Source organism: Cuculus canorus, chromosome 1 (assembly GCF_017976375.1).
Source record: "Cuculus canorus isolate bCucCan1 chromosome 1, bCucCan1.pri, whole genome shotgun sequence".
Classification (NCBI taxonomy): Eukaryota; Metazoa; Chordata; class Aves; order Cuculiformes; family Cuculidae; genus Cuculus; species Cuculus canorus.
In genome coordinates, this window is record NC_071401.1 from 155,660,104 (window position 1) to 155,682,473 (window position 22,370).

General features: G+C 44.4%; 1 protein-coding gene across 1 annotated transcript; it reads left to right on the forward strand.

Annotated features, from left to right (window-relative positions):
* The first annotated feature begins 47 nt into the window (after positions 1 to 47).
* Positions 48 to 22,249, forward strand: ACO2 (aconitase 2). Its single transcript, XM_054065444.1, has 18 exons — positions 48 to 192; positions 6,270 to 6,412; positions 7,469 to 7,727; positions 9,909 to 10,001; positions 11,923 to 12,081; positions 12,485 to 12,635; positions 13,942 to 14,046; positions 14,303 to 14,394; positions 14,675 to 14,780; positions 15,869 to 16,026; positions 17,222 to 17,295; positions 17,958 to 18,069; positions 18,263 to 18,385; positions 18,583 to 18,738; positions 19,902 to 20,093; positions 20,799 to 20,931; positions 21,231 to 21,352; positions 21,759 to 22,249. The coding sequence occupies exons 1-18, from the start codon at positions 157 to 159 to the stop codon at positions 21,900 to 21,902; spliced, it is 2,358 nt and encodes a 785-aa protein (XP_053921419.1). The 5' UTR covers positions 48 to 156; the 3' UTR covers positions 21,903 to 22,249.
* Positions 22,250 to 22,370: the final 121 nt, after the last annotated feature.

The following is a 22,370-nucleotide window of genomic DNA, read 5'->3' on the forward strand; positions in this document are numbered from 1 at the left end:
TCAGGTCCCGCGTGGCGGCAGGCGCCGCGCTTTTCCCTCGTGTCTGGTGCCTCCCTGTCAAGACCTGCGCGAGCCCCGCCCCCCCGCGCGCCGGAGGTGTTAAAGGGCGCCGCGTGACGCCATCGCAGCGCGACCTCATCTTTGTCAGTGAACAAAATGGCGCCGTACTGCGTCCTGGCCGCCCGGCTGCGGGTGAGCGGGGGGCGACGCTGAGGCAGAGGGAGGGAAGGAGGGAGTGCGGATAGGGAGAGCGAAAGAGTTCGCGGGGGTGGGGGCAGCGCTACGGCGGGGGTGCGTGGGGACATGGGTTGTCAGGGCCGCCACGCGCCCGGGTCCCCACTCGTGGCCGCCCTCCCTCCCACGCCCCCGTGTAGGTCAGCGCGTCCCCGTCGCGCGGCGCGGCGCCCCTGTTGCCATGGAGATGGTGATGGCGGGGCTGGTACGTGTCAGTCCGCCCCCGGGCCCAGGGCGCCTCCCGGCGGCCTCAAGGTGAGCGCAAGGTTAACGGGGCCGCCGCCACGGGGCCGGTGCCAAAGCCTGCGAGGGACACTGAGGGCGCAGGCCCCGATGGCCAGCGAAAGGCGTCCCCGGGGGCCTGCTTTTCCGTAGGATCCGGTGGTTGGGAAAGAGCTTGGAGATCATCGAGCCCAGTTGTGCCTGTTCTCTGCTGAACCACGTCCTTGAGCATCTCGTCTACCCGGCTTTTAAACACCTGGAGGGATGGGACAGCCACCTCCCTGGGCTGCTGTTCCAGTGCCCAAGAACCCTATCCAAGACCAAATTTTTCCACATATGCAATCTAAATCTCGCCTAGTGCGGCTTGAGAAGATTTACTCTCATCCTATCACTTAGGAGAAGAGACCAGCACCCATCTCACTATAATCCCCTTTCAGGCAGTTGTAGACAGCAATGAGGTCTTCTCAGGCTCCTTTTCTCCAGGCTAAACACCCCCAGCTCCCTCAGCCGCCTCTCATAAGGCTTGTGCTCCAGCCCCTTCACCAGCTTCATTGCCCTCTTAGTTCTCTTTGTTGCCCTTCTTTGCGCTCTTTTGTTCCTCTCATCTTCTCTCTCCCTTATCAGCTGCAGCAGCAGCACAAGGTGACTCCTATTGTGACCCAGTGCAAAGATAGTGCTCGCTATCTTTTGGCTACTTTGTTTCAAAATTCCTACTTTTAGTGAAAACTGAGGCCCTTGGTGAAAGAGATGCCAGAATCTGTATTATAACAGGACCTAGAAAGACTGGAAAAGCAGCTTGGATTTTATGTGCCTATGTAAAGTGCCTTTTCTAAGATGTTGGTAATGATTTTCACAGTCTTCTCTATCATGATCTCTAAAAATCAGCCTCTAATATGAGGTCACCACAGAAATTCTGTTACTTGAGACATTAAGGTGTTTAATATCTACTCAATAATAAAGGTTTAATAATCTTTTAAAGCCTGGAAAGCAAATATCAGGATACATTTTTTTATTTTTAGGGCTGCTAACGGGGATAAGGAAGCCTGTGCTCCCCTTAGTAAAGCATGTGATGCAGTCAGGCAATTTAACTTCCCAGTTTGCCATTTACGACCTTGGCCAATGTGTTCTGTTTCAAAGGAAGCTGAAGAAAGAACTTGGCTTCTAGTATTCTGGAAGTACTTTGTGAAGCTTAATTAATGTTTTGCATTACTTCCTTATTTTAGAGGTAGATGTTTTGGTAGAATCTAACATTTTAAATTTAAACAAAAGCTATAGAATAGCACTATTTCAGTTATTGTATTCATTCTTAATTCTTAATTAGTTTTTAATTTGTCATTTGGACAGAAATGACTCCTCATGAAGTGAAGAAAAATCCTTTATTAGGATAATGAATTTGTTCTCATTTTATGGTACGTCACCATAGTAATTTGCTAAAATTAATATTATATGAGGACAAACAAAGGCTGTGCTAGCACAGTGAATATGGGGAATTTAGTATTCTGGGAGGCTGTCTTCTATTATTGGACTCAGAGAACATGTTTTTCCCCCTGTGAAAGTTGGATCTTGGTGGTAATCAAACATGTTTCTGGGTGATGTCTTTAGGAGACGCCTTGGGCTTTTTTCACACAAACCGTAGCAGCCTAGAGATTAATGAATATGCGAATCACCTTGCTGGTTGCTGTGATAGGGAAGCGTTGGGCATGGCACATTTTAACTGCATTGGTCCTGCTTATCTCCCATCCTAGAACTGTTTTAAGATTGGAACTGCATAAGAAGCTTACATCTGAGGGAAATAAATTGAAATTAGCCAGGTTCGTGCTGGCTGTCATATTTAAAGGACAGTTCTCATAATAGCCTCAGGATCTTTTGCGTGCCTGTCTGAGAGATGTTTTTAATAGTGTTCCGTTTCTTTAGCCGCATTGGCTAAGGATTGATTGAATAAATGGTACTGTAAAACTAAACTATCTGAAGTACCAGGGGGTTGTCGAAGGCCTTGTAGGTAAGTACTAAAATTGTGTATGGAAGCCTTTGTATATGCTGGCAAAATGCGATGCTAGCTAGAGCTAAACTGGTCTTCAGAACCCTAATTTTGGTTGCTCTTTGGAGGTGGGTCTAGAAAATTAGACTGTGTTTACGATTTGATTATACCACACTGCTTTTTTTTAGGCTGAATTGTGGTGGATGTTGGAAACTTGGCCAGTATTTTTAGATCTGGGAAGGTGAGGAAAGGTGGTGTTTGGGTTTCAGCTAGGATTTCTACAACTTTCCCAGATAGAAGTGCACGTAGCACAGTTGCTGCTCTTTTGAACATCAACTTTTGATTACTTGACTCAGGTACCGTATTTGCTGCTAACAAGTAAGCTAGTTTCTGAATTCGGACTTCACTTGCATCTGGACTGTTCATTGTAGTGAACTAAATGTGAGACAGCTAGCTTTTTGAGATGAGCTTTTAACATCTATAGAGACAATACCGGCTTCCTTAAGGACATTTCAGAAATAATTACCCATCTAATAGGCTGGCTTTTCCATGTCTTTTAAGGAAGCTTTCATCTGCCAAAGTACTGATGGACTTGGGTGCCCTGTAACAGTTGCTGCCTTTTCTTTTACTGAAATCTGCATAAGGACACTTGGGTGCTGGGGTAACAAATTCAGTGCCACGTGAGAGGAGATCACTTGGCAGCTGTTTGCTGAGTGGTCAGTCCTGGATTTAACAGTTCCTGGATAACAGGGAAAACGTATAGATTGCTGGCTGCTTACTTCCCTTGGCTGTTGATCTCCAGGCACTTCTACTCAGTTAAAAAAAAATATCACAGAATTCCCCCAAGCCCCCTACTATTTCAGAGAGGAGTGGCAGGGAATAAAGCTGGAAATTGTTAGGCTTGTGTCTTTTCCTTAATCTTAGTTCTGCTGCCCCATTTTTGAGGATACAGTGGAGAAGGACAGGCACAGAGAATTGACAGGTGTGATCAGTGATGTATTGTAGAGTATTTATAGGAGGGATCAGACTTTTGAACCAGGCAACGTATGCTGTCGCTCATCACTGGTGGTGGATCCTTAGGCTTGATGAGTGCCAATATGAGAACGACCGTATTGAATCAAATTAATTCCCTGCAGAATAGAGGTGTGGGATGAATTTTAGATCTCAGTAGAATGAATATACTGCTCTTTTAAAGGGTGCCTTTTAAAAGTCTTATGTAGGCAAAGATTATTGTCTAGTCTTCTGAAACTGATTTGCCTTGGCAATTGTTGTCCCCCAGTCTTACTGGCCATCATAGAAACAGACCTTCAATTTTCCAGACATCTCTTGCTGATCTCCATGTCCAGACAGAATCCTACACCTCAGACATGCTTATTTCTCACCCTTTCCATTTCCAGTAGCCTCAAGCTGTGGTCAGGCAGAAGTCAACTGCTTTGTATTGCTGCTTCTGCAGTTATTATTTGAATATTTATGTAGTGGTTGAATAAATACTACATTTCATTGAGCCATTTCATGAAGGAAAAAGATAGTAGATGTGTTCAGATTTTATCTGGATTTTATCTGAGCACTTTATTTGCGCCTTTGTTGAGTGCCCTGCTTCAGATTTTTATCATAATCAGGTCCCAGGCAAGACTAGAATGCTATGAATCCTCTGCCATTGCTTTAAATTGCAGATCTGTTCTTTGCTCCGAGATATGGTGACGTTAGTGTTCAGTTCACTGGGTGACACAGAAGAACTCCATTAATCTGTTGTGTCACAGGATTAGTTTATGAGGGGTGAAGGAATTACTGTGTTAAACAAAAATACCTTTCCTGATCTGAGGAAGAGATTGTTTTTCCATGACCATTGATGAAATCAGTGTTTTTTTCCAGCCACTCCAGCAGTTGGAGACTTTCACAAGATAATGGATATCTTGTGAGATAAAGATAAACAAATAAAAGGCAGACCAAAACCACCATGGGAGTTACGTGGCTACTAGGCAAAGAGCAGCTTATGAATGCTTACCACGGAGAAGCTGGGTGGTGGTTGATTTGGTTTGGTGGAGTTTTTTTGGCTGATGGAGGAAGGAAAAGTCTCACCTCTGGCACCTGTGATACGTTCTGGAAGTTTTAAAGTGCAGCACAGTAAAATTTGATGACTGGGTTTTATTTGAACTCCTGAAGGAGCAATGCCCTCGTGTACTGCCGTGTTCACTTCATATTTTCTTTAATGAAAATGGTGTGCAGCTGCTGTAGGTCTGTACTGCTTCTACTGAAAGTTTTATATCTAATAGCTTAGGATTGTGTGGTAGGAAAGCAAAGTACATCCTGATTGGTAGTGTGCTCATCGTCTCGCTTAGATTGCCTCAACATTTTATTGTGTAAGATAATACCAAATGCTATCAAACCGACAATAAAACAAGAGACTTGGAGAAAAATTAGTAACACCATCTCATTGATCGTGAATATTTTCAGGCATTTTTTTCAATGCTGATAACAAGAAAACTGGAAAAACGTTCACAGGGAAAAAATAAAAATGCTTGAATAGATCTAAAGAATTGACTAGCACTTTTGATAAGGCAAACCCAGTGGTCTGTACTGTGATTGTGTTCTGGTTTACAGTTGTACATACAAAAGGGATATTTATTGCAATATTGCCATGATTATTAACCTGTACTGATCAAAACCCTGTAACACTAAAGTAGAGGATAAATAGAAAAGAAAAAAGAATTAAACTTGAAGTGTAACACTGGAGGGAGGAAGAATTCTGAACTCTTTACTTCAGTCTGTTTCCAGACTTCCTACTGCCAATGACTGAGACTTTCGAAGGATGCAAGAAATGCATGAGCCAAATCCTTGGAAGTTTTTATGGAGGCTGTCCTCTGACTCAGTTTTCAAAGCTTTGTGAGAGCCTTTCAACCCTAGACACTGACATGTCTCTCCTAAGTCGGGTGCTGTCAAGGTGTCTTGACACAGCCTGCCCTTCTCCCATATTCCAGGGAACTGTTTCACTGTGGAGGCTGCCAAGCGAGATCAGGCTTTTTTTTTTTAATGGCATTTTCTGCTGATGTGTTCAGCCTGCAGCATAGTTCATCTGTCCTGCTGTTAATTCACCTGTGGGGTGGGTGCACGTCTGTTCTTAGGGCAAAGGTGAGGATGCCTTTGCAAGGGCAAAGATGAATAACAAATGGATCAGCACAGCCAGGTTGGTTTGTTCAATGTGTTTGTTCCACAGCTTACCTTTCTTCAGCCATGCAATGTATCGTAAACCAGGCACGTACATCCCAGTCACTCTGGCGGGCGTTATGGCTCACTTTATGTGAAAACATAATAAGCTTTGTAACAGCATGCAGGGACGCTGCGTGGGGAATTTACGAAGGTGGAACAGACAGGTGTCTGCTCAGTCACGTACTGTCTCACCTGCCAGTCCTTCAATATAAACCCATTACCAGTGAGAAACTACAAATCTAGGGTTAGCTGGCTTTGGAAAATTCATAGATTCTTCGACACCACGGCTGTGGTATGCCAGGAGTAGAGTAAACTGCTCTTTACTTGGGGGTTATTTCAGCACTGCCTGAAAGCAGATTTCTCACTCAAAGTGTAAGGCATCTGGTACAATAAATAGAAAAGTAAAATAATTTGGTAAATGCTACCCATTCTGGGTAACCTGGTGTCTCACTGTTTCACATAATATGCAATGTTGTAATAGTCAAATGTTCATTGGGTGACTTTAAAAACATTTGCAATTTTTCTGTTCCTCAGCCTGTAAACTCCCAGGAATAACAACTGAAAACAATTGATGTGTTACAGGAATTTGCTCTGCAAAATTCTTGTGCTAATATTTTCCTTTTTCCAGCATGCCTTGAACTGTGGGATACGACGCTACCATGTTGCTCCTGTCCTGTGCCAGCGGGCCAAGGTGGCTATGAGCCACTTTGAGCCTAATGAATACATAAATTATGAAAAGCTTGAGAAGAACATCAACATTGTCCGTAAGAGGTAAGAGTGGAGAAGGTAAGGGGTCAATGTGCAGAATTTAGATCTGCAGTGATGGGAGAGGAGGAAGAAAATGTTATGGCACTCTGGCGTAGGGAATATTTGTTACGGGGAACAGCTTTGAGCAGTGCCAGTTGCAAATGTGATGAAGCATGAGTTGTAGTGTCTCCATATAGTGATTGGGCATTGTGGGAAGGGTTAAAGGTTACGAAGAAGCACTGGAACATGCAGAGAACCAGGCCAGTGCAGAGGAGGTGTTAGAAAGGACTCTGTCCTCTTTGTTTAATGCCCTCTTTGAGGAGCCTTCATATTTGCCCTTGCTCCTTTCTGGGGAAGCAGCATGTGGGTGGTGGTTGTTATAGGCTAATGCTCCTTTGCACTGTGTTTTGACAGTGAACGAATGCTCTCCTGTGTTCCACCGTAGGCGTTAGGCACGGAAAGGAGGGCTAGGAATTCATAGCCTATGTAAACATGGTGACCTTAATCTGCTGATAAAGGCTTGTGTGCCTGCTAAGGTGTCGTTCCTGCTCCACTTACCTCAGCAGTGGTTTGTATGACATGTCCTTCAGTCTCTGTGCCCTTTTTTAAATGCAGTAGCTCTCATTTCAAGTCATTGTATCTACTTAGTTACTTCTGGGAAAATCACACCACTGACACAAACAGGTTCCTCAACTGATACAGCTGCAAGATGAAAGATCCGAGGTCATGAAACTCAGCTTAGTTGTACTTGCTTACTGTGAGATCTGGCATTTGTGAATTGAGTCTGACCTCTGTCCCACCTCCACATTTGCTGTCCTGAGGTGTGACTCAAGAAATGAGCAGAATCAATGTTTCTTTTGCTGTATAGGAAGGTTATAAAGGAAAACATAAAGTGGCATGAATCCGTATACTTTAGAACTTCTTGCATGGAGCCCTTGTTTTATCCAGCTGCCAGCTGATATTTTAGTGGTGTGTTAATAGGTTTTAACAGTCTGAGCGGTACAGGGAAGCATTCTCTTATGCTTAGAAGGGCAAATGTTGAAGTACACAAGACGCAGATACTGAACTTTTTCTCCCTAGGCTTGACCGTCCCCTCACCTTGTCTGAGAAGATTGTATATGGACACCTGGACGACCCAGCGAAACAGGAGATTGAGCGGGGCAAGACCTACCTGCGCCTACGGCCAGACCGCGTGGCCATGCAGGATGCCACCGCTCAGATGGCGATGCTACAGTTCATCAGCAGTGGGCTGCCAAAAGTGGCTGTGCCTTCCACCATCCACTGTGATCACCTCATTGAAGCCCAGTCCGGTGGTGAAAAGGATCTTCGAAGAGCCAAGGTCATTAAAAGATGTAAATTCTGTCTATTTGAAGGCCTTTTTTCCAGTCAAAGGAAGACATTCCCACACACACCCACCACCTGAAAGACAGCCGTCAATTGGATATGGTGACAAATTGTCTGTGGTTGTCTCTGTAGATAGAACAGATGCAGCAAAGAAACAGAGTAAATGGATCTTTGGGTGTTTTTCAGCTGAGATTCATCCATTACGTGGTTTAAAGGACCATGACTGTAGGAAAAGCTACTCTTAATCCGTCAGTGATGGGAAGCCTGGGTCATGTGTGCGATATATGTATTCTGGAGAGTGAGGAGATACCTCACGTAAGGGAAGAGGAAAAACTGTTTCAAAGGGGAAAAAAAGAGCACAGATTATCCTAGAGAATTATGCTCTTGATACCACACTATGGCAGTGTGAAGAACTTCCTGAAGATGTCTGCATTGCACTGGTGTGTATCTTGAGGAGGGAGCAATTAACTACTTTTGTTTCCCAAACCATTTGCTAGTGATTAGCTGAAAAATGCTAACTGAAGTGTGTGCAGCTTTCAGATCTAGTGAGGGTAGGAATAAATGTGTAAAGAAGCATGGAGGATGTTTTCCATTTGGAGATGGCAATGTGAACTGATTCACTGCCTTTTTTAAATTTCATGCACACTGTTTTACCTGTTACTCCTCTGCAGGGGCTTCTGTTAAATATAGACACATTCACCTCTATCCTGCATACCACAATGCATCTGCCAAAGAAGAACACGCTCTTAGCATAGCAGGGAGGTGGGGGAAATCTTGTTATTCCAAGCGGACCTAGCCTCAGTCCACTGTCAGAGCCAGGAATTGTCCCTTGGATGTCGATGCCAACCCTTACAAACAGTGAACAGTTTGGGGAGGCTCGACTGCATTTTAAGAACTTAGTTTGTATCTATTCTCAGAAACTCCTGATGTTGAAGTAACTGCTTTTGGCGTCCTCCTTCAGGTCCCAGCAAAGCAATTCAGAATTTGAGACTTACTAAATAAGACAGTTTATTTTTTTCCTGTCACCTCCTGTCTTTCCCTTTCCCCTGTTCCTGCATTTGTTCTCTGTAGTGCAATTATATTTGCGATAGCCCTGAGCTGAGCAGAGTCTCTCCTTTGCCATCCGCTCAGTGCAGAGCAAGTAAAGGTCCTGCCTTCTTCTGATTGGGTTCTGCTTCTGCTGCTGCCAGTTGGCATACAATGAATGCTGGCAGGCTGGAGAGTGGTTTGGATCTGCTCCTGGCCCATCAGCATGCTTTGCAGGGGAGGGATGTACAAACTGAGTGAAGTGACCCGACTCACAGTGGAAAACAAGGCTTAGAGAACTGCTGCTGCCTCATGGGAAACTTCAGCAAATGTGTGCTTAGACAATTCTTCCATTATCTCCAGTTTCCCCTTTCTCTTTATTCTGAGGCGTAGCTGCATGAGAACAGTCTGTAAGAAACTCTCCTCCTAGTGCTTATCTTATCTACTCTGCCAGTCCTCTGCCAAGAATCGTCAGGACATAATAGTGTCATACTTCCTTGGTAACCGTGGTTATTCTCACAAGCAATTTTCACAGCATTGACCTCCACCAATAATGGTGGTGGTGCAGGAAGAAAGGCAGCATTGTTTGAGTCTTAAGCAGGGGATGTGGTAGAATGAGAAATGACACCCACCAACTCCCCTGGCAGTGAGCAACTTCCACTTCCATTTCTTAATCTGTAAAAATAAAGCTGAAATGCTTATCTAAAGGGTTTGAAATGCATGTAAAGCATCTGTAAAGCAAAAGGAACAGCTGGCAGAGAAGGAGGAGGGGTTAGAAGAGGAGAGGGAATGAGGTTAAAAAAAACCCCTGAGAATGCAAGAAATGAGCAGAGTATTTTTAAAAGCCCTATTGGCAGGGTTTTCCTTTAATTGTGCTGTTTCCCTTGTGTTATTTGGAATTGGAAATTAAAACAAATTCTTTAGTAGAGCTACAAGCTGGATGAAATTAAATGGCTTGTTACATCTTACTGGCAAACAGTCTTGATCCCTCTTGGTTTTAGAAGAGTGATGTGTACTTTCCTCAAACTGCTGCAAAACTGTGGAGCAAACAGGACAGGGATGGGGGGGATGAGGGTGTGTTTGAATGAGCTCTAGATATATTGAAGAACAGAATATGTAACTAATGCTATGCATTTTCCTGTGTGAACAGGACATAAACCAGGAGGTGTACAACTTTCTAGCAACTGCTGGCGCCAAGTATGGAGTGGGATTCTGGAAACCTGGGTCAGGAATCATTCACCAGGTAAAGCTTGTGTGTGTGTTTGTAGTCTTTCAACAGGCTCATTTACCTTATGGTAAAGAGAGAGCTCAAGTGTAAGCCCTTGGAGAGTTTCACCAGCTTAGGGAAACAACTTGCTTTTCTCGTGGCAGGTGAGGTTTCTTGCTTGCTTTCACAGTTCTCTTGACAGCAGTGGGTTTTCTTTAAAGGTTATTTTGGTCAAACTGTAACCTGATGTGTGATTAGGCAGTGCCAACAGCATGCCATGTGAATCACAGGAGCTTGAAATACCTTAACTGCTTGTGAGCTGGCTCCTCTCAGTAGAGATGGGACGGTAAGGTGATGCCATGAAGCTGGCTACAGAGGGCTAATGTGAATTGCTTTTCAGGGGTAAGGAAAGCGGCTTTGGAAATATGCTTTTTTTTTAGGCTTATTTTGTATGCATGTGGTTCCACGAAAACCAGGAGAGTATATGAGGACACCAAACAAAACAGCTTACTTTAAGTACTCAGAAATGGCAACGCATAATGAGTTGCTATGTGAAGTGAATAAAATGCAAAACAGTTTCCAAGTGTAAAGTTTTCTTGTTACAGCACTTGCACCTTAGAAGAACATGACTGTCTCAAGATAACTTGCCACTTAATGAGGCTCTTTGGTTTTTAAAACCAACGCTTCTGGCAGGATTTCCCTAACTTGCTCTTGATTGATTTGCTCTGTGGGTCCAGTAGACAATTTTTCATTGTTCCTCTGAGTCACAGGCAGTGAAAATTGCAGTGCAGCACAAAGCAAAAGGAGTGGAGAGGAAAACGGATGACTGGTAAGCGTCCTGTCAGCAGGAACTTGTGACAAGGTGCAGTGGAGAGCTGTGTTTTCTTAGCTGCAAAATGAGTTACTAATGTTACTTTAACTTGGTGTGACGCAACACAGAAAAGAACAGGTGAACTCCCCAAAAGGTTATGGGAACACCTCAGGTTATTTGTGCTCTGAAACCACTCCGAACATTGTCATGTGGCAATGAAGCTCCATGCTGTGGTTACCAGCTTTCTTGGGGCTGACTTTCTCCAGCTGCAGAAAATTGGGTATGTTGTATAGCTTCAGAGTCCAACTCTGGCAAAGTGAGGCCTTGAACGTGACCTTTCTTGCACAAGTATATTAATGAGAACTACAAGCAAACAAAGTAGGAACTACTAGATGAAAAACCTTCGTCTTCTCAATGAAGAACCACTTTAGTTCTGTCCAAGCTTTTCTGTAATGCACATGCTGTGAGTTCTACCCTTCCCAGAAAGGCTGTCCATAACTTTGGTATGGCACATACGCAGCAAATTCATTAGCTTGAGTTTTCTACTGTTTTACTACCATTGAAAATTCATGATTTTTCATTAAAGAACTCTTCTGTGGCTTTGCTAGTGGTTGAAGAGTCTTGCATGGAATCAGTAACAACAATAAGGGAAGGGGAACCTCTTGTCTATGGGATTAGATTTTGGTTGGCAGCATGGACTGGAGGAGCCTGTTGGTATTCTACTGCTGTGGAACCATAAGTACTCTGAAAGGTTTTGCTAGCATTGGAGAAACAAACTGGCTTGCTCAGCAGTTGATCAAGGATTTGGAAGCTCAAGGAACAGATTCTTGAGCACCAAGAAAGGTAGCACCTTAGCAAAAGCCTAAACTGGAATGAAGGGGTCTTTCAGTGAGAGAATGGAAATCACTATGCTAGGGTGAGCAAGGATTCTGGATCTGAGTCTTTGTACCTCATTCAGTCATCACATCCCCCAAAAGGAGTTTGAAACAGAAGCAAATTTACAATCCAAACCAAATTAAATTACTTCCTTGCTACTGAAATCTGCAGATAGAAACTAAATCTAATCTAAATTCTTGCTCTTGTCTTGTTTCTTGCTGTCTCCCTCTTTCCCCAACAAATAAGCAAACAAGCTGTTTTTATTTTCAGATCATTCTGGAGAACTACTCCTACCCTGGGGTTATGCTGATCGGCACAGATTCACACACCCCCAATGGAGGTGGCTTGGGAGGAGTCTGCATTGGTGTGGGTGGAGCTGATGCTGTAGATGTCATGGCAGGAATCCCTTGGGAGCTCAAATGCCCAAAGGTAGGAGCAAAAGGAATACTAATCCTCGATTTGAAGGGTGAGATACAAGATACGCAAGAAAAGTTGATTTCCAGGAACTAATAGGGCATTATATACCATCACAGTCTTGTTTGTAATTACACACTAGTTTAAACAGCAAGTCTATGATTCATTGGTAGTTTTGAGTTTGCATTTCCAGCCTTTTTATTGAGAGACAGAGAGTATAAACAAGTAGTGGTCTCCCTTTGGTTGGCTCTGTCAGTGATTTCAGCCCTTTTGCACATGCCCGGATACTTCAGGATTGTCTCTTTTTTGGTATTGTGACCACACAGATTCTTAGGAAAAATTCTGAGGAATTGTTTTGGCTGCTGAAAGGAAATGGTGTCAGTGCTTTCTTTTTTTTTCCCCCATCGATGTTGCTCAGGTGATTGGTGTAAAACTGACTGGCAAGCTTTCAGGGTGGAGTTCTCCTAAAGACGTGATCCTGAAAGTGGCTGGCATCCTCACTGTCAAGGGTGGAACGGGTGCCATCATCGAATACCATGGGCCTGGTGTGGATTCAATCTCTTGCACTGGTAAGACAGCACAGATTTCTTATCTGGAGTGGATTGTTGTTGGAGCCAAGTGTTGAGTTGTCTGTGGAAGCTGGGAAGGGAATCAGGCAAGAAGTACTAAATGTTCTCCCTTAGCCTGGCTGGGTGATAAGTACATGGCAAACTAGGAGAGTGGGAGAGAGTGGTGTGACAAGATAGCACGCCCTCTCGGTGAAAATGTGACCTTTCTTTGTTAAATCTTCTTGTGACTTTGAGAACACTGCATGGTTAATTGTGAAGAAATCCCTTAAGATTATGCATCAGGATAAGAGTAAGGATGGAGGTGTTTGGGCAAATACTTTGGGGATGGAGATGTCAGAGAGAGAGGATGACATTTTCATTTTAACCTAAAATAGGCTGTGGATAGAGGAAAGAAATTGATTGGAGGAGGTACATATGTAACAGCTGCTAAAGAAAAAGGTTTTTGGAAAAGCAGGGCAGAGGGGAGACCACAAAGCAGCGGTTTGTAACATGCAGCCTTACAGTAGCTAATTGTGGAGCATGGGTACTAAACTGAACCACCAAAAGTTGCGGTTGTCTGCAGTGATGCTAGTTAGGACCAAATTATGAGAAGCTTTCCTTCCTTTGGCTTGAAGCACACCCTTCCAGCTGGGCTCCTCCTCTCCATTAGCGTGACTTGGCTACAACTTGAAATATTTAATTTTACAAACTGAGAGCAGTTTGGCATTTTTCTTCTCTCAAATTGGAGGACTTTGAGCTGCAGTATCTGCTTCTAGCTTGTTAAATGTAAACCAGCAGCTTCTGCAGCTTCATTGCTGTGTCCTTGAAAGGCATGGGTGATCCCAGTGCTGTGAGCAGATGCTTGAGGTTTTTTTTAATTGTGTTCTGTCACTGGAAGCTTTTTATTCAACCAATTCAATTTCTTGCAAATTTCTGGTTCTTCCAGTAAAGATAAATGTGATGGTCAGAATGGGCAGGGCACTCACTGCTGGTGGCAGAAGCACTGCTCACTGCTGGAAATGTAATTGGTGCTCAGTGCAGGCAGGGAGTTCTCTGTCATCCCTTCCAGTATCTGCAAGAATCACTGTGTCTTTTAGCTGCCTTGCAGAAAAATCTGGTCACAACCACTGTATTGGTTGGACCTTGGGGGCTGAGCCAGCCGTTATGTAGTCCATGGGTCCTGTCTGCTGTGGAATTAGGTTTCTGTGGCTTAATGCCCTGATCCCTCTTAGCTTTGCTGTCTTTTCTGTGGACTGGGTTTTGGACAGTTGGGTGGTCTTGGACTTTTCCATTGACTCTGTGGTCTCTTCTCCCACTGCTTCTCTAGGAATGGCAACAATCTGCAATATGGGGGCTGAAATCGGAGCTACTACATCAATCTTCCCTTATAATGCACGGATGAAGAAATACTTGGGCAAGACTGGGCGAGCTGGTAAGAGGGTTTTGGGGATTGAAGTGGGTAGCAGCGTAGGTTCAAGTGAAGGAGTAATCTGGAAGCAGCATCCTGCAGTATCTGATGTGACTTCTGACCTTGCACAATCCCATAGTTCATCCAGTGCAAGTAAGGAGTCTTTAGATGAAGTGTATGGGGAAGTATATGGTGGACCCCCTGTATTTATCTATTCCAAGCTTTTTCTTTTCCCTCATATTTGCTGCACTTTTCAGATCTGTCTTCTTTCTTATTCCAGACATAGCTGCACTGGCAGATGAATTCCAGCAACACTTGGTACCAGACGCTGGTTGTCAGTATGACCAGGTGATAGAAATCAACCTCAGTGAGGTAAGGCTTCCTTCCTGCTGGCCATTTTGGATGAAGTGATGCGACTCTGCTTGTGTGAGTGAGGACCAAGCTGAGAGTTTGATGCGACACCCCTGTCGCTGTGCTAGAAAATAGAAAACACTCAGGTGTGCTTCACTGACAGCTCCTTCTCTGGTGTTGGTGTAGAGGAATGCTATTTAAACAGCTTCCAGTTAGACCTATGAAGGGGATTGATTTGCTGCTGTGTTTTGGTTTTTTTCTTGGCTACTGTAATTTCTGACTTTGTCACTGTTTCTTAAAGCTGAAACCGCATATCAATGGACCTTTCACACCAGACCTGGCGCACCCTGTGTCAGATATTGGTGCTGTGGCAGAAAAGGAGGGCTGGCCTGTTGATATCAGAGTTGGTGGGTAGCATTTGCTTTCCTCTTTCCTCTTTCTTCATCCTTTATGGCATAAATGTGGCTGACTTGGTTACATAGCTTGGGATCCAGTCCTTTCATTAACTGCTGTATGTCCTTTTACATTGCTGCTGTGTCAAGTCTTCATGGCCATGTGAATTTGCTGGGAAGAGTAGGAACCACCTGGGTCAGGTGTGTGGGATGAGATCTGAGATAGCTGAGGGAGGTTTAATCTCAAGAGGCAGACAAGTTTTTTTTTTCCTTCTTGGAAACTTTTGAATGATTGGGTTGACAGGAATGTTACCTGTTGAAGACCACCTTTATTAAAAGTCTGTTGCATGGATTTGTCTGTTGCAAAGATCTGTCTGGAGCACAATTGTCAGTCCTCTGAACAGTTGGCTGTTGAGCTCTCAGGACACAGTAAAGTTAGAACTTGCTGTCTTAAAGAGCAGACGTGGATGTTTATATACTCACTAGAGGGTGGTAACCTCTTGGCTGGCTTTTAAAGTGTTGCTCATCGGGGGAATGAAAAGACTGCAAATACATTGTAAAGGCCATGTTCCAGGTATGAAATGTATTATTCAATAGTGTTACAAATAGAATCGGGAGCAGCTGTAAATCAAAGAGAACTTATTTTTTTTGCTGGTTAGCACCAGGATGCCCTCAGGGGACAGTACAATATGTCCTCAAGTGGTCTTCATGCTGCAACAAAGGATCCTTTCTTTTAATCATTTCCTCCATTTCTTGCCATCTTGATTTGAAGCCTTTTCAGTGTTTCTGAAGCAGTAGTTCCCTCTGGTAATTTTCTTAACCGAATTGTAAGTAGGTGACACTGGGATCTTGTAAAACAATAACCAGACAAGCGACCATGTAGTGTTCTGACTGCAACTTCCAAAGCTGGACAAGGGATTGCTTGTGTCCACAGCAATTGCTGGGAGACTTGGCAGTGTTAGTACCTGAAACCATTTCAGATTCCACGTCAGTAGAAAAGGTAGTTGGTTGTCCCTTGATATTTCTGCTGAGAGATGGGTCCGGAAGAAGCTTCCTAGAACTGGGGCTGCAGTAATCGCCTCTGTTTCTGTCAAATGTCACAGGCTTAATCGGCAGCTGCACTAACTCCAGCTATGAGGACATGGGACGCTCTGCAGCAGTGGCAAAACAAGCACTAGCTCATGGATTGAAGTGCAAATCTAAGTTCACAATCACACCAGGCTCAGAGCAGATCCGTGCCACCATTGAAAGAGACGGTTACGTGAGTATGGCTGCTATTTACACTTCTAAATAGTAAGGGTTAAACTTTCTTCCAGACAGTACTTGGGAATCCACAGGTAAATAATGGAAACCTCTTAAACTTTGTCTTCACTTATTACTGGAGGTGCAGTTACTGATGTAGTTACCCACCTTTTGTTACTATGCCTATGAGTCCTGCCATCACCTTGACAGTGTTTTGACCTGGTATCTTTACTACCTGGGCATATAAGAACAGGATTAGAACTGGGCAGAGCTGAGTTATCAGGAACTGGGGCTCTGAGGAGGTATCAGTGTGCATAGCAAGGGATGCCTCATACTCCTGGGATTCTGTAGATGGCCATGGTTGACAAAGAGCTAGTACCCACCTGCAATCCACTTTTTTCCTTTAAGAACAGTTTAGGATGTGACCAAGCCCTTTGTCGGAAGGTGGTTTCCACTGTAGACTAAACTTAAGGCAAAAGGCTTTGAGCAACCTGGTCTAGGGGAAGGTGTCCCTGCCCATGGCAGGGGGGTTGGAACTGGATGATCTTTAAGGTCCCTTCCAACCCAAACCGTTCAATGAAAACTTTCATTTACTTAAAAGGATTGTGTCTGCAGAGGAATCCTCACCTACTTTCTCCCCTTTTCTTTGCAGAATATATTGTTTTAATAAGTTCTACTATTTAGTAAGTGTTAGATGCTGTCACAGCACGGCAGCCAAGTCTTTGTGTGGATATGTCCAGCCAATATTTACTGCCTCTTTCAACCGAGTCCACAGTCCTACATTTCCTTGATAGTTTCCTTGATAGGTGCCCTCTTATTTGGATCATTTGCTGAATGGACTAAGCAAGCGCACCCACTTGCCTGCAGTTTCACTAATTCTGTCCTTACACAGACAGGAAGTGTGAAGTGAATTAGTCAGCCCAGATACTGTCCTTCAGTCAAATATCTGCAAGTAACTGGTCTGCTCAATTTTAAGTAGAGAGAGAATTGGGAACATCGTGGCAAGTCATTCTGTGCTCTTCCCCAGTGCTAATTTATAGTTTTACTGGGATCAAACCTCATATATTTATAAAAGTGACTCAAAACTTACAAGGGCAATTTTCTCAAGCTTGGTGCTTTCTGCAAGAAGACAGGTATCCTCTTCCCCTGAAAGAGCAGCCCCACAAACTTATTCCAGACTTTCTACTAGTAACAAAGTTGTTCTCTGCCCTCAGGCACAAATCCTGCGAGATGTTGGAGGGCTGGTTCTTGCCAACGCGTGTGGGCCATGCATTGGCCAGTGGGACAGGTAAAGTGAAAGACAGACCTCTCTCCAGCTTTGTATACTGAAGTGCTCTGTGAAGCCATATTTGATTGTAAATATAACACACTGGGAATAAAAAATAAACGCTTAAAAACCCTCCGACCATAGCTGTCTGATATGCACTGGAGGAGGAGAAATGAAAGACTGCAGATTTATATTGCACCTTTAAATGAAGTTGCAGAATGGCCACTGGTCCGGTAAAAAAGGAAGAGAGATTTGTGAGATCTGTGAGAGAGTGGACTGAAGTTTGTATGGTTCTTTTAGAACAGGAAAAGTGAATTGGTCCAGCTTCAGCCACTGGAGTGGCAGGGAGGAAATTTCCAAGCAAAAGGGATGGGAGATATATTCTCATGTGGCTTTGTCACTGCTAATGGTGGGGTGTCCAGAGAATGTACTTAGCTGATTATTGTTTAGACCGTTCAACAGTGCACAACGTGGGCTATGGAAACTACTCCAGTGTTTGACTTGGTTTTGCACTGTTTTTGGGTTTGAGTCTGTGCTTAAGGGAAGAGAACAAGTATAGGTATCGATTCACATTTCCAAAAGATAGGGATTGCTACCAAAACCAAGCTGGGGGATTGTAGCAATGAGACTTCTAGAAGCAATATTTTCTTTGGATTTGATGATTGTGTTTGTTTCTTTCACAGAAAGGACATCAAGAAAGGAGAGAAAAACACGATAGTTACGTCCTACAACCGGAATTTCACAGGTCGCAATGATGCCAATCCGGAGACTCATGCATTTGTGACCTCTCCAGAGGTAAGAAACAGCCAGAGGGGAGCTGCGGAATAGGTCAGGATATTTTGCGAGCTAATTCCTCTGCCTGCAGAAGAGACCCGGTGTAGCTTGGTTTGTGGCCTGGCTGCTGGCTTTGATGCTGTTAGGCACAGGACTTCCAAATGCAGAGATGGGAGGTAGAATATGCCTTTAAATTTGTCACTTTTTCTTTCAGATTGTCACAGCCCTGTCCATTGCTGGCACACTAAAATTTAACCCTGAGACAGATTACCTGACAGGAGCAGATGGGAAGAAGTTTAAACTAGAAGCACCTGATGCAGATGAGCTGCCCAAGCTGGTAACTGCTTGGTCTGGAGACGGAGGGAGGGAAGGCTTGTCACTAGTGGTGGTTTATGTGTAGTAAGCGAACTTGAAGGCACAGACCTCTTCCTTATTGTTAAAGCTAGAATGGGTGAAGTTGCCTGTATTGGCTTGTTCTCTTTGTGTGCTGTTGGGATTGGCTGGGGCTGATGGTTTTCCTTTCTTCTCTGGAAGGAGTTTGACCCAGGCCAGGACACCTATCAGTACCCTCCCAAGGATGGCAGCGGGCAGCATGTGGATGTGAGCCCCACCAGCCAGCGCCTCCAGCTTCTTGAGCCCTTCGATAAGTGGGATGGCAAGGATCTAGAAGACATGCTGATCCTCATCAAGGTTAGGAACAAAGTGGGGAACACCAGCTATGATAGGGCTGCTCAAACAGGTGTTTGCACATCAGTTGCTAGAAGCTTTGGATGTGCTAGGAAGGGCCTTCCTTCCTTCCTTCCTTCCTTCCTTCCTTCCTTCCGTCCTTCCGTCCTTCCTTCCTTCCTTCCTTCCTTTCTTCCCTCCTTCCTTCCTTCCCTCCTTCCTTCCTTCCCTCCTTCCTTCCTTCCCTCCTTCCCTCTTTCCTTCCTTCCCTCCTTCCCTCCTTCTTATAACCAAGAGGCTTCTCTCCTTTGTGGTAGTGGTTAGCTAATACCATGAAAAACGAAGCTTGTTATACCATGTAATATGGTCTTGCCCATACCATGCAGTCTGCAGAATGTGTCCTAGTTGTTACCTGCAGCAGAAAGGTAGATGGGCTCTTTAATTGGTGTCTTTAATATCTGGCTGTTCTAAGCTGCATTTTGTCTGAATTGAGGTCGTTAGGAACTTCTCATCCATCGATATGTGTGTTCTCTTCCCATTTTATTGAGAGAGGAAGTAACTTCACAGTAGTTAAATGTTGCATTTCAGTTTCTTAAAGAAGACATGGGTTTTCTCTCACTGCCTGCAGTGAGTTAATAGGATAAAGACTTCAGTTAATACAGTGGTGTGTGCTAAAATGTAATCCTTTAGGAACTGATGTTCAAGAGCATTGCCGATTCTCGCTTGCAGAGTGTTGCATGTACTCCCTGTACTCCCAAGGACTGTGCTTGAGTTTTTGACACAGACAATTCCTTTGCAAGCACTTTGGAACTTACCAGTTGGAAACTTAGAGGAAACACTTGGCATCTTGCTGAACTACCCTAGCAGGGAAGAAAAGCTGTAGCAGGAAATGCTTGGATTTTGTACCTGAAGAACCTGCTGCCGAGGAAAGTGAGGACATGGCAGGAGGTGTCTTGGCTAAGCTAATTTTTGTAATTTACCCTTTGGAACGGGTGTTATTCCTACCCAACATGTGCAGAATGAGCATTGCGTTCTGCCTGAGAATGTCTTGATTCTGTAACACATGCAGTTCTCTTGGGCTTGTGCCTTTCAAAAGAAATGTGGGGATTCTTCAGAATAGAAAGTGTTGAGGAAGAGGGAAGTCGCTGATCCATCCTAAGGCATTCTTCTCATCTGCTACTCTTTAGGTAAAAGGGAAATGCACCACTGATCATATTTCTGCAGCTGGACCATGGCTTAAATTCCGTGGCCATCTGGACAACATCTCCAACAACCTGCTCATCGGCGCCATCAACATTGAAAATGGCAAAGCCAACTCTGTCAGGAATGCATTAACCCAGGAGTTTGGGCCAGTCCCAGACACAGCCCGTTACTACAAGGTGAGATTTTCCCCTGACGCATTTATTTTAAGAGGATGTTTACACTTTGGGCAGTCTGTGCCAAGTCTGAGGATCTCACTCTCCTGCTCTCAAGTAACAGCAGCTGTGAATTCACTCAACATTGAGGCTTTTTCTTGGGACTTAACTCTGGTGGTGGCAGTTCCTGTAGGAGAGTCTCTCCCTGCCTGCTGTGAGGAAGCAGGAGAGGAGGATCTTGTGACTCAGAAAGGACTAGAAATCATAGACCAAAGGGGAAGAACTTCACGCACTGCACACTTCACAAGGCATGGTTTACATCAGACTGCAACTAAGTCTCGCCTCCTAGAGTGTTTCACCTGTGATGGGTTTTATGTTCAAATAAATTGTAATCTTGTCATCTTCATTCTTTAAAACTTGGCTTAGAACCTCAAGATATGTCCTTTCGTCCTCTGGAGAGCTTGGCAGCGTCTCAAATTGGTTCTTCCAGTAGCCAGAAGTTAAACTTTTCCATATTGCTTCCAGAAGTAGAGCAGGGATCGTGGCTGGATCTCAAGGACATTCCTCTTCATCCTTTGTTAGTGAAGGATGCCAGTGCCCAATTCCTTTATTTCTGTCCTTCCTCAGAACCAAAGGGTAGCACTGAAATTAGATGTGTGGGTGGGTATTTATCGTTAATTGCTCACTTGAGTGACTTGCAGGAATGTAAATATGCTTCTTTTCTTCCAGAAAATGGGTATCAAATGGGCAGTTATTGGGGATGAAAACTATGGTGAGGGATCAAGCCGGGAGCATGCGGCATTGGAGCCACGCCACTTGGGGGGCAGGGTCATCATCACCAAGAGCTTTGCCAGGATCCATGGTGAGTCACACTTCCCCTGTGTTGAGTGTTAACAGGATGTATTTTGGTTGGGTGGAAGCACCAGGGCTCAATGCCTACAGCAGGAACCCCCGTCTGCTGGCAGATCACATGGTCCCATTGTCAGGAATCCTGTTACACACCTAGCTAGAGATGCCACAAACAGTGGATCTGCTGATTTTGCTCCAAAGATAGGAATTGTTGCTAGAATACTCCTCTGAGAAGCACTGGGCAGCCAGAAAGTAATCCCAATCCCTTGCAGTGTGGTGTTACAAGCATGCTTGGTGGTTTGTTCTTCACAGAAACCAATCTGAAGAAGCAGGGTCTGCTGCCTCTCACTTTCGCTGATCCAGCAGACTACAACAAGATTCATCCTGTAGACAAGCTAAGCATTGTGGGGCTGGCAGACTTCACACCTGGAAAGGTAACTGTCTGGGTGTGTGGCCATGGTGCTGGGGGGCAGGGATGTGCCACCTACTGGGTATGGGGATGACTTTTGTGGGGCCTGAAGCAGCACAGTCACCACCTGCAGGCTGCAGCTCTGCACCAGCGTGGGGCTGGACAGCAAGTCAGAATCAGAGCACATTATTCTGAATGGTTGCAAGAAATCCGTGTACAATATTCCGAATTCCTGGACTTCTTGCTTTATGCACGAGTGCTGCCTAGAAGGGACTGCATTCACACTTCTATGTTAAGACACCCTCCCCCCCAGGCTATAATTTTTCATTTTCAACCCTTTAGAAACAAGTAGGAATTTTCCTGTGAGAAGCTTTGGGTAACTTGTTCCCTTGAAAGAGAAGGGGGTAATAAAAACTGTCTCCTTCCTTTAGCCTCTGAAATGCATCATCAAGCATCCCAACGGGAGCCAAGAAACAATCATGCTTAACCACACCTTCAATGAGTCACAGATTGAGTGGTTCCAAGCTGGTAGTGCCCTCAACAGAATGAAGGAGCTGCAGCAGAAGTCAAGCTAAGAGCGCACGGTGCCCGGGTGCGCTGGACTCGATTCAGCTTTGGCATTTTCATGAAAGTGCAATTCCATGCCTACTGTTGGAATAAGTGTCTGATCAAATGTAACCATAGCTTCCTTTTTGTTATGGTACTTCCTCTTCACTGACATTATGAAAAGGGAGTGCAGCCAGGCTTACTTTTGTCTTTTAAATTCCCCAGCGCCCTTTTTTCTATTTTGGCTCAATTTCGGTTGTCCCACAGTTATTTATATTTGGAAATAACCGGCTAAGGTGGGTTTGTCTGCTCAGTTGGTTGTTTTCTGCCCATTTGTTTTACTGAAAATGGAAATAAAGAATGTGGCCATCTCTTCTGCCTTGTATTATTATATTCATAATCCTGCTCTTCAGCCCTTGCTTTCCCTGTCGCTGGGAGGGTGGGAAAGAACTTAATAGAGATAGGAGATGGTACCTGCCCAGTTCTTGTTCTGTAAA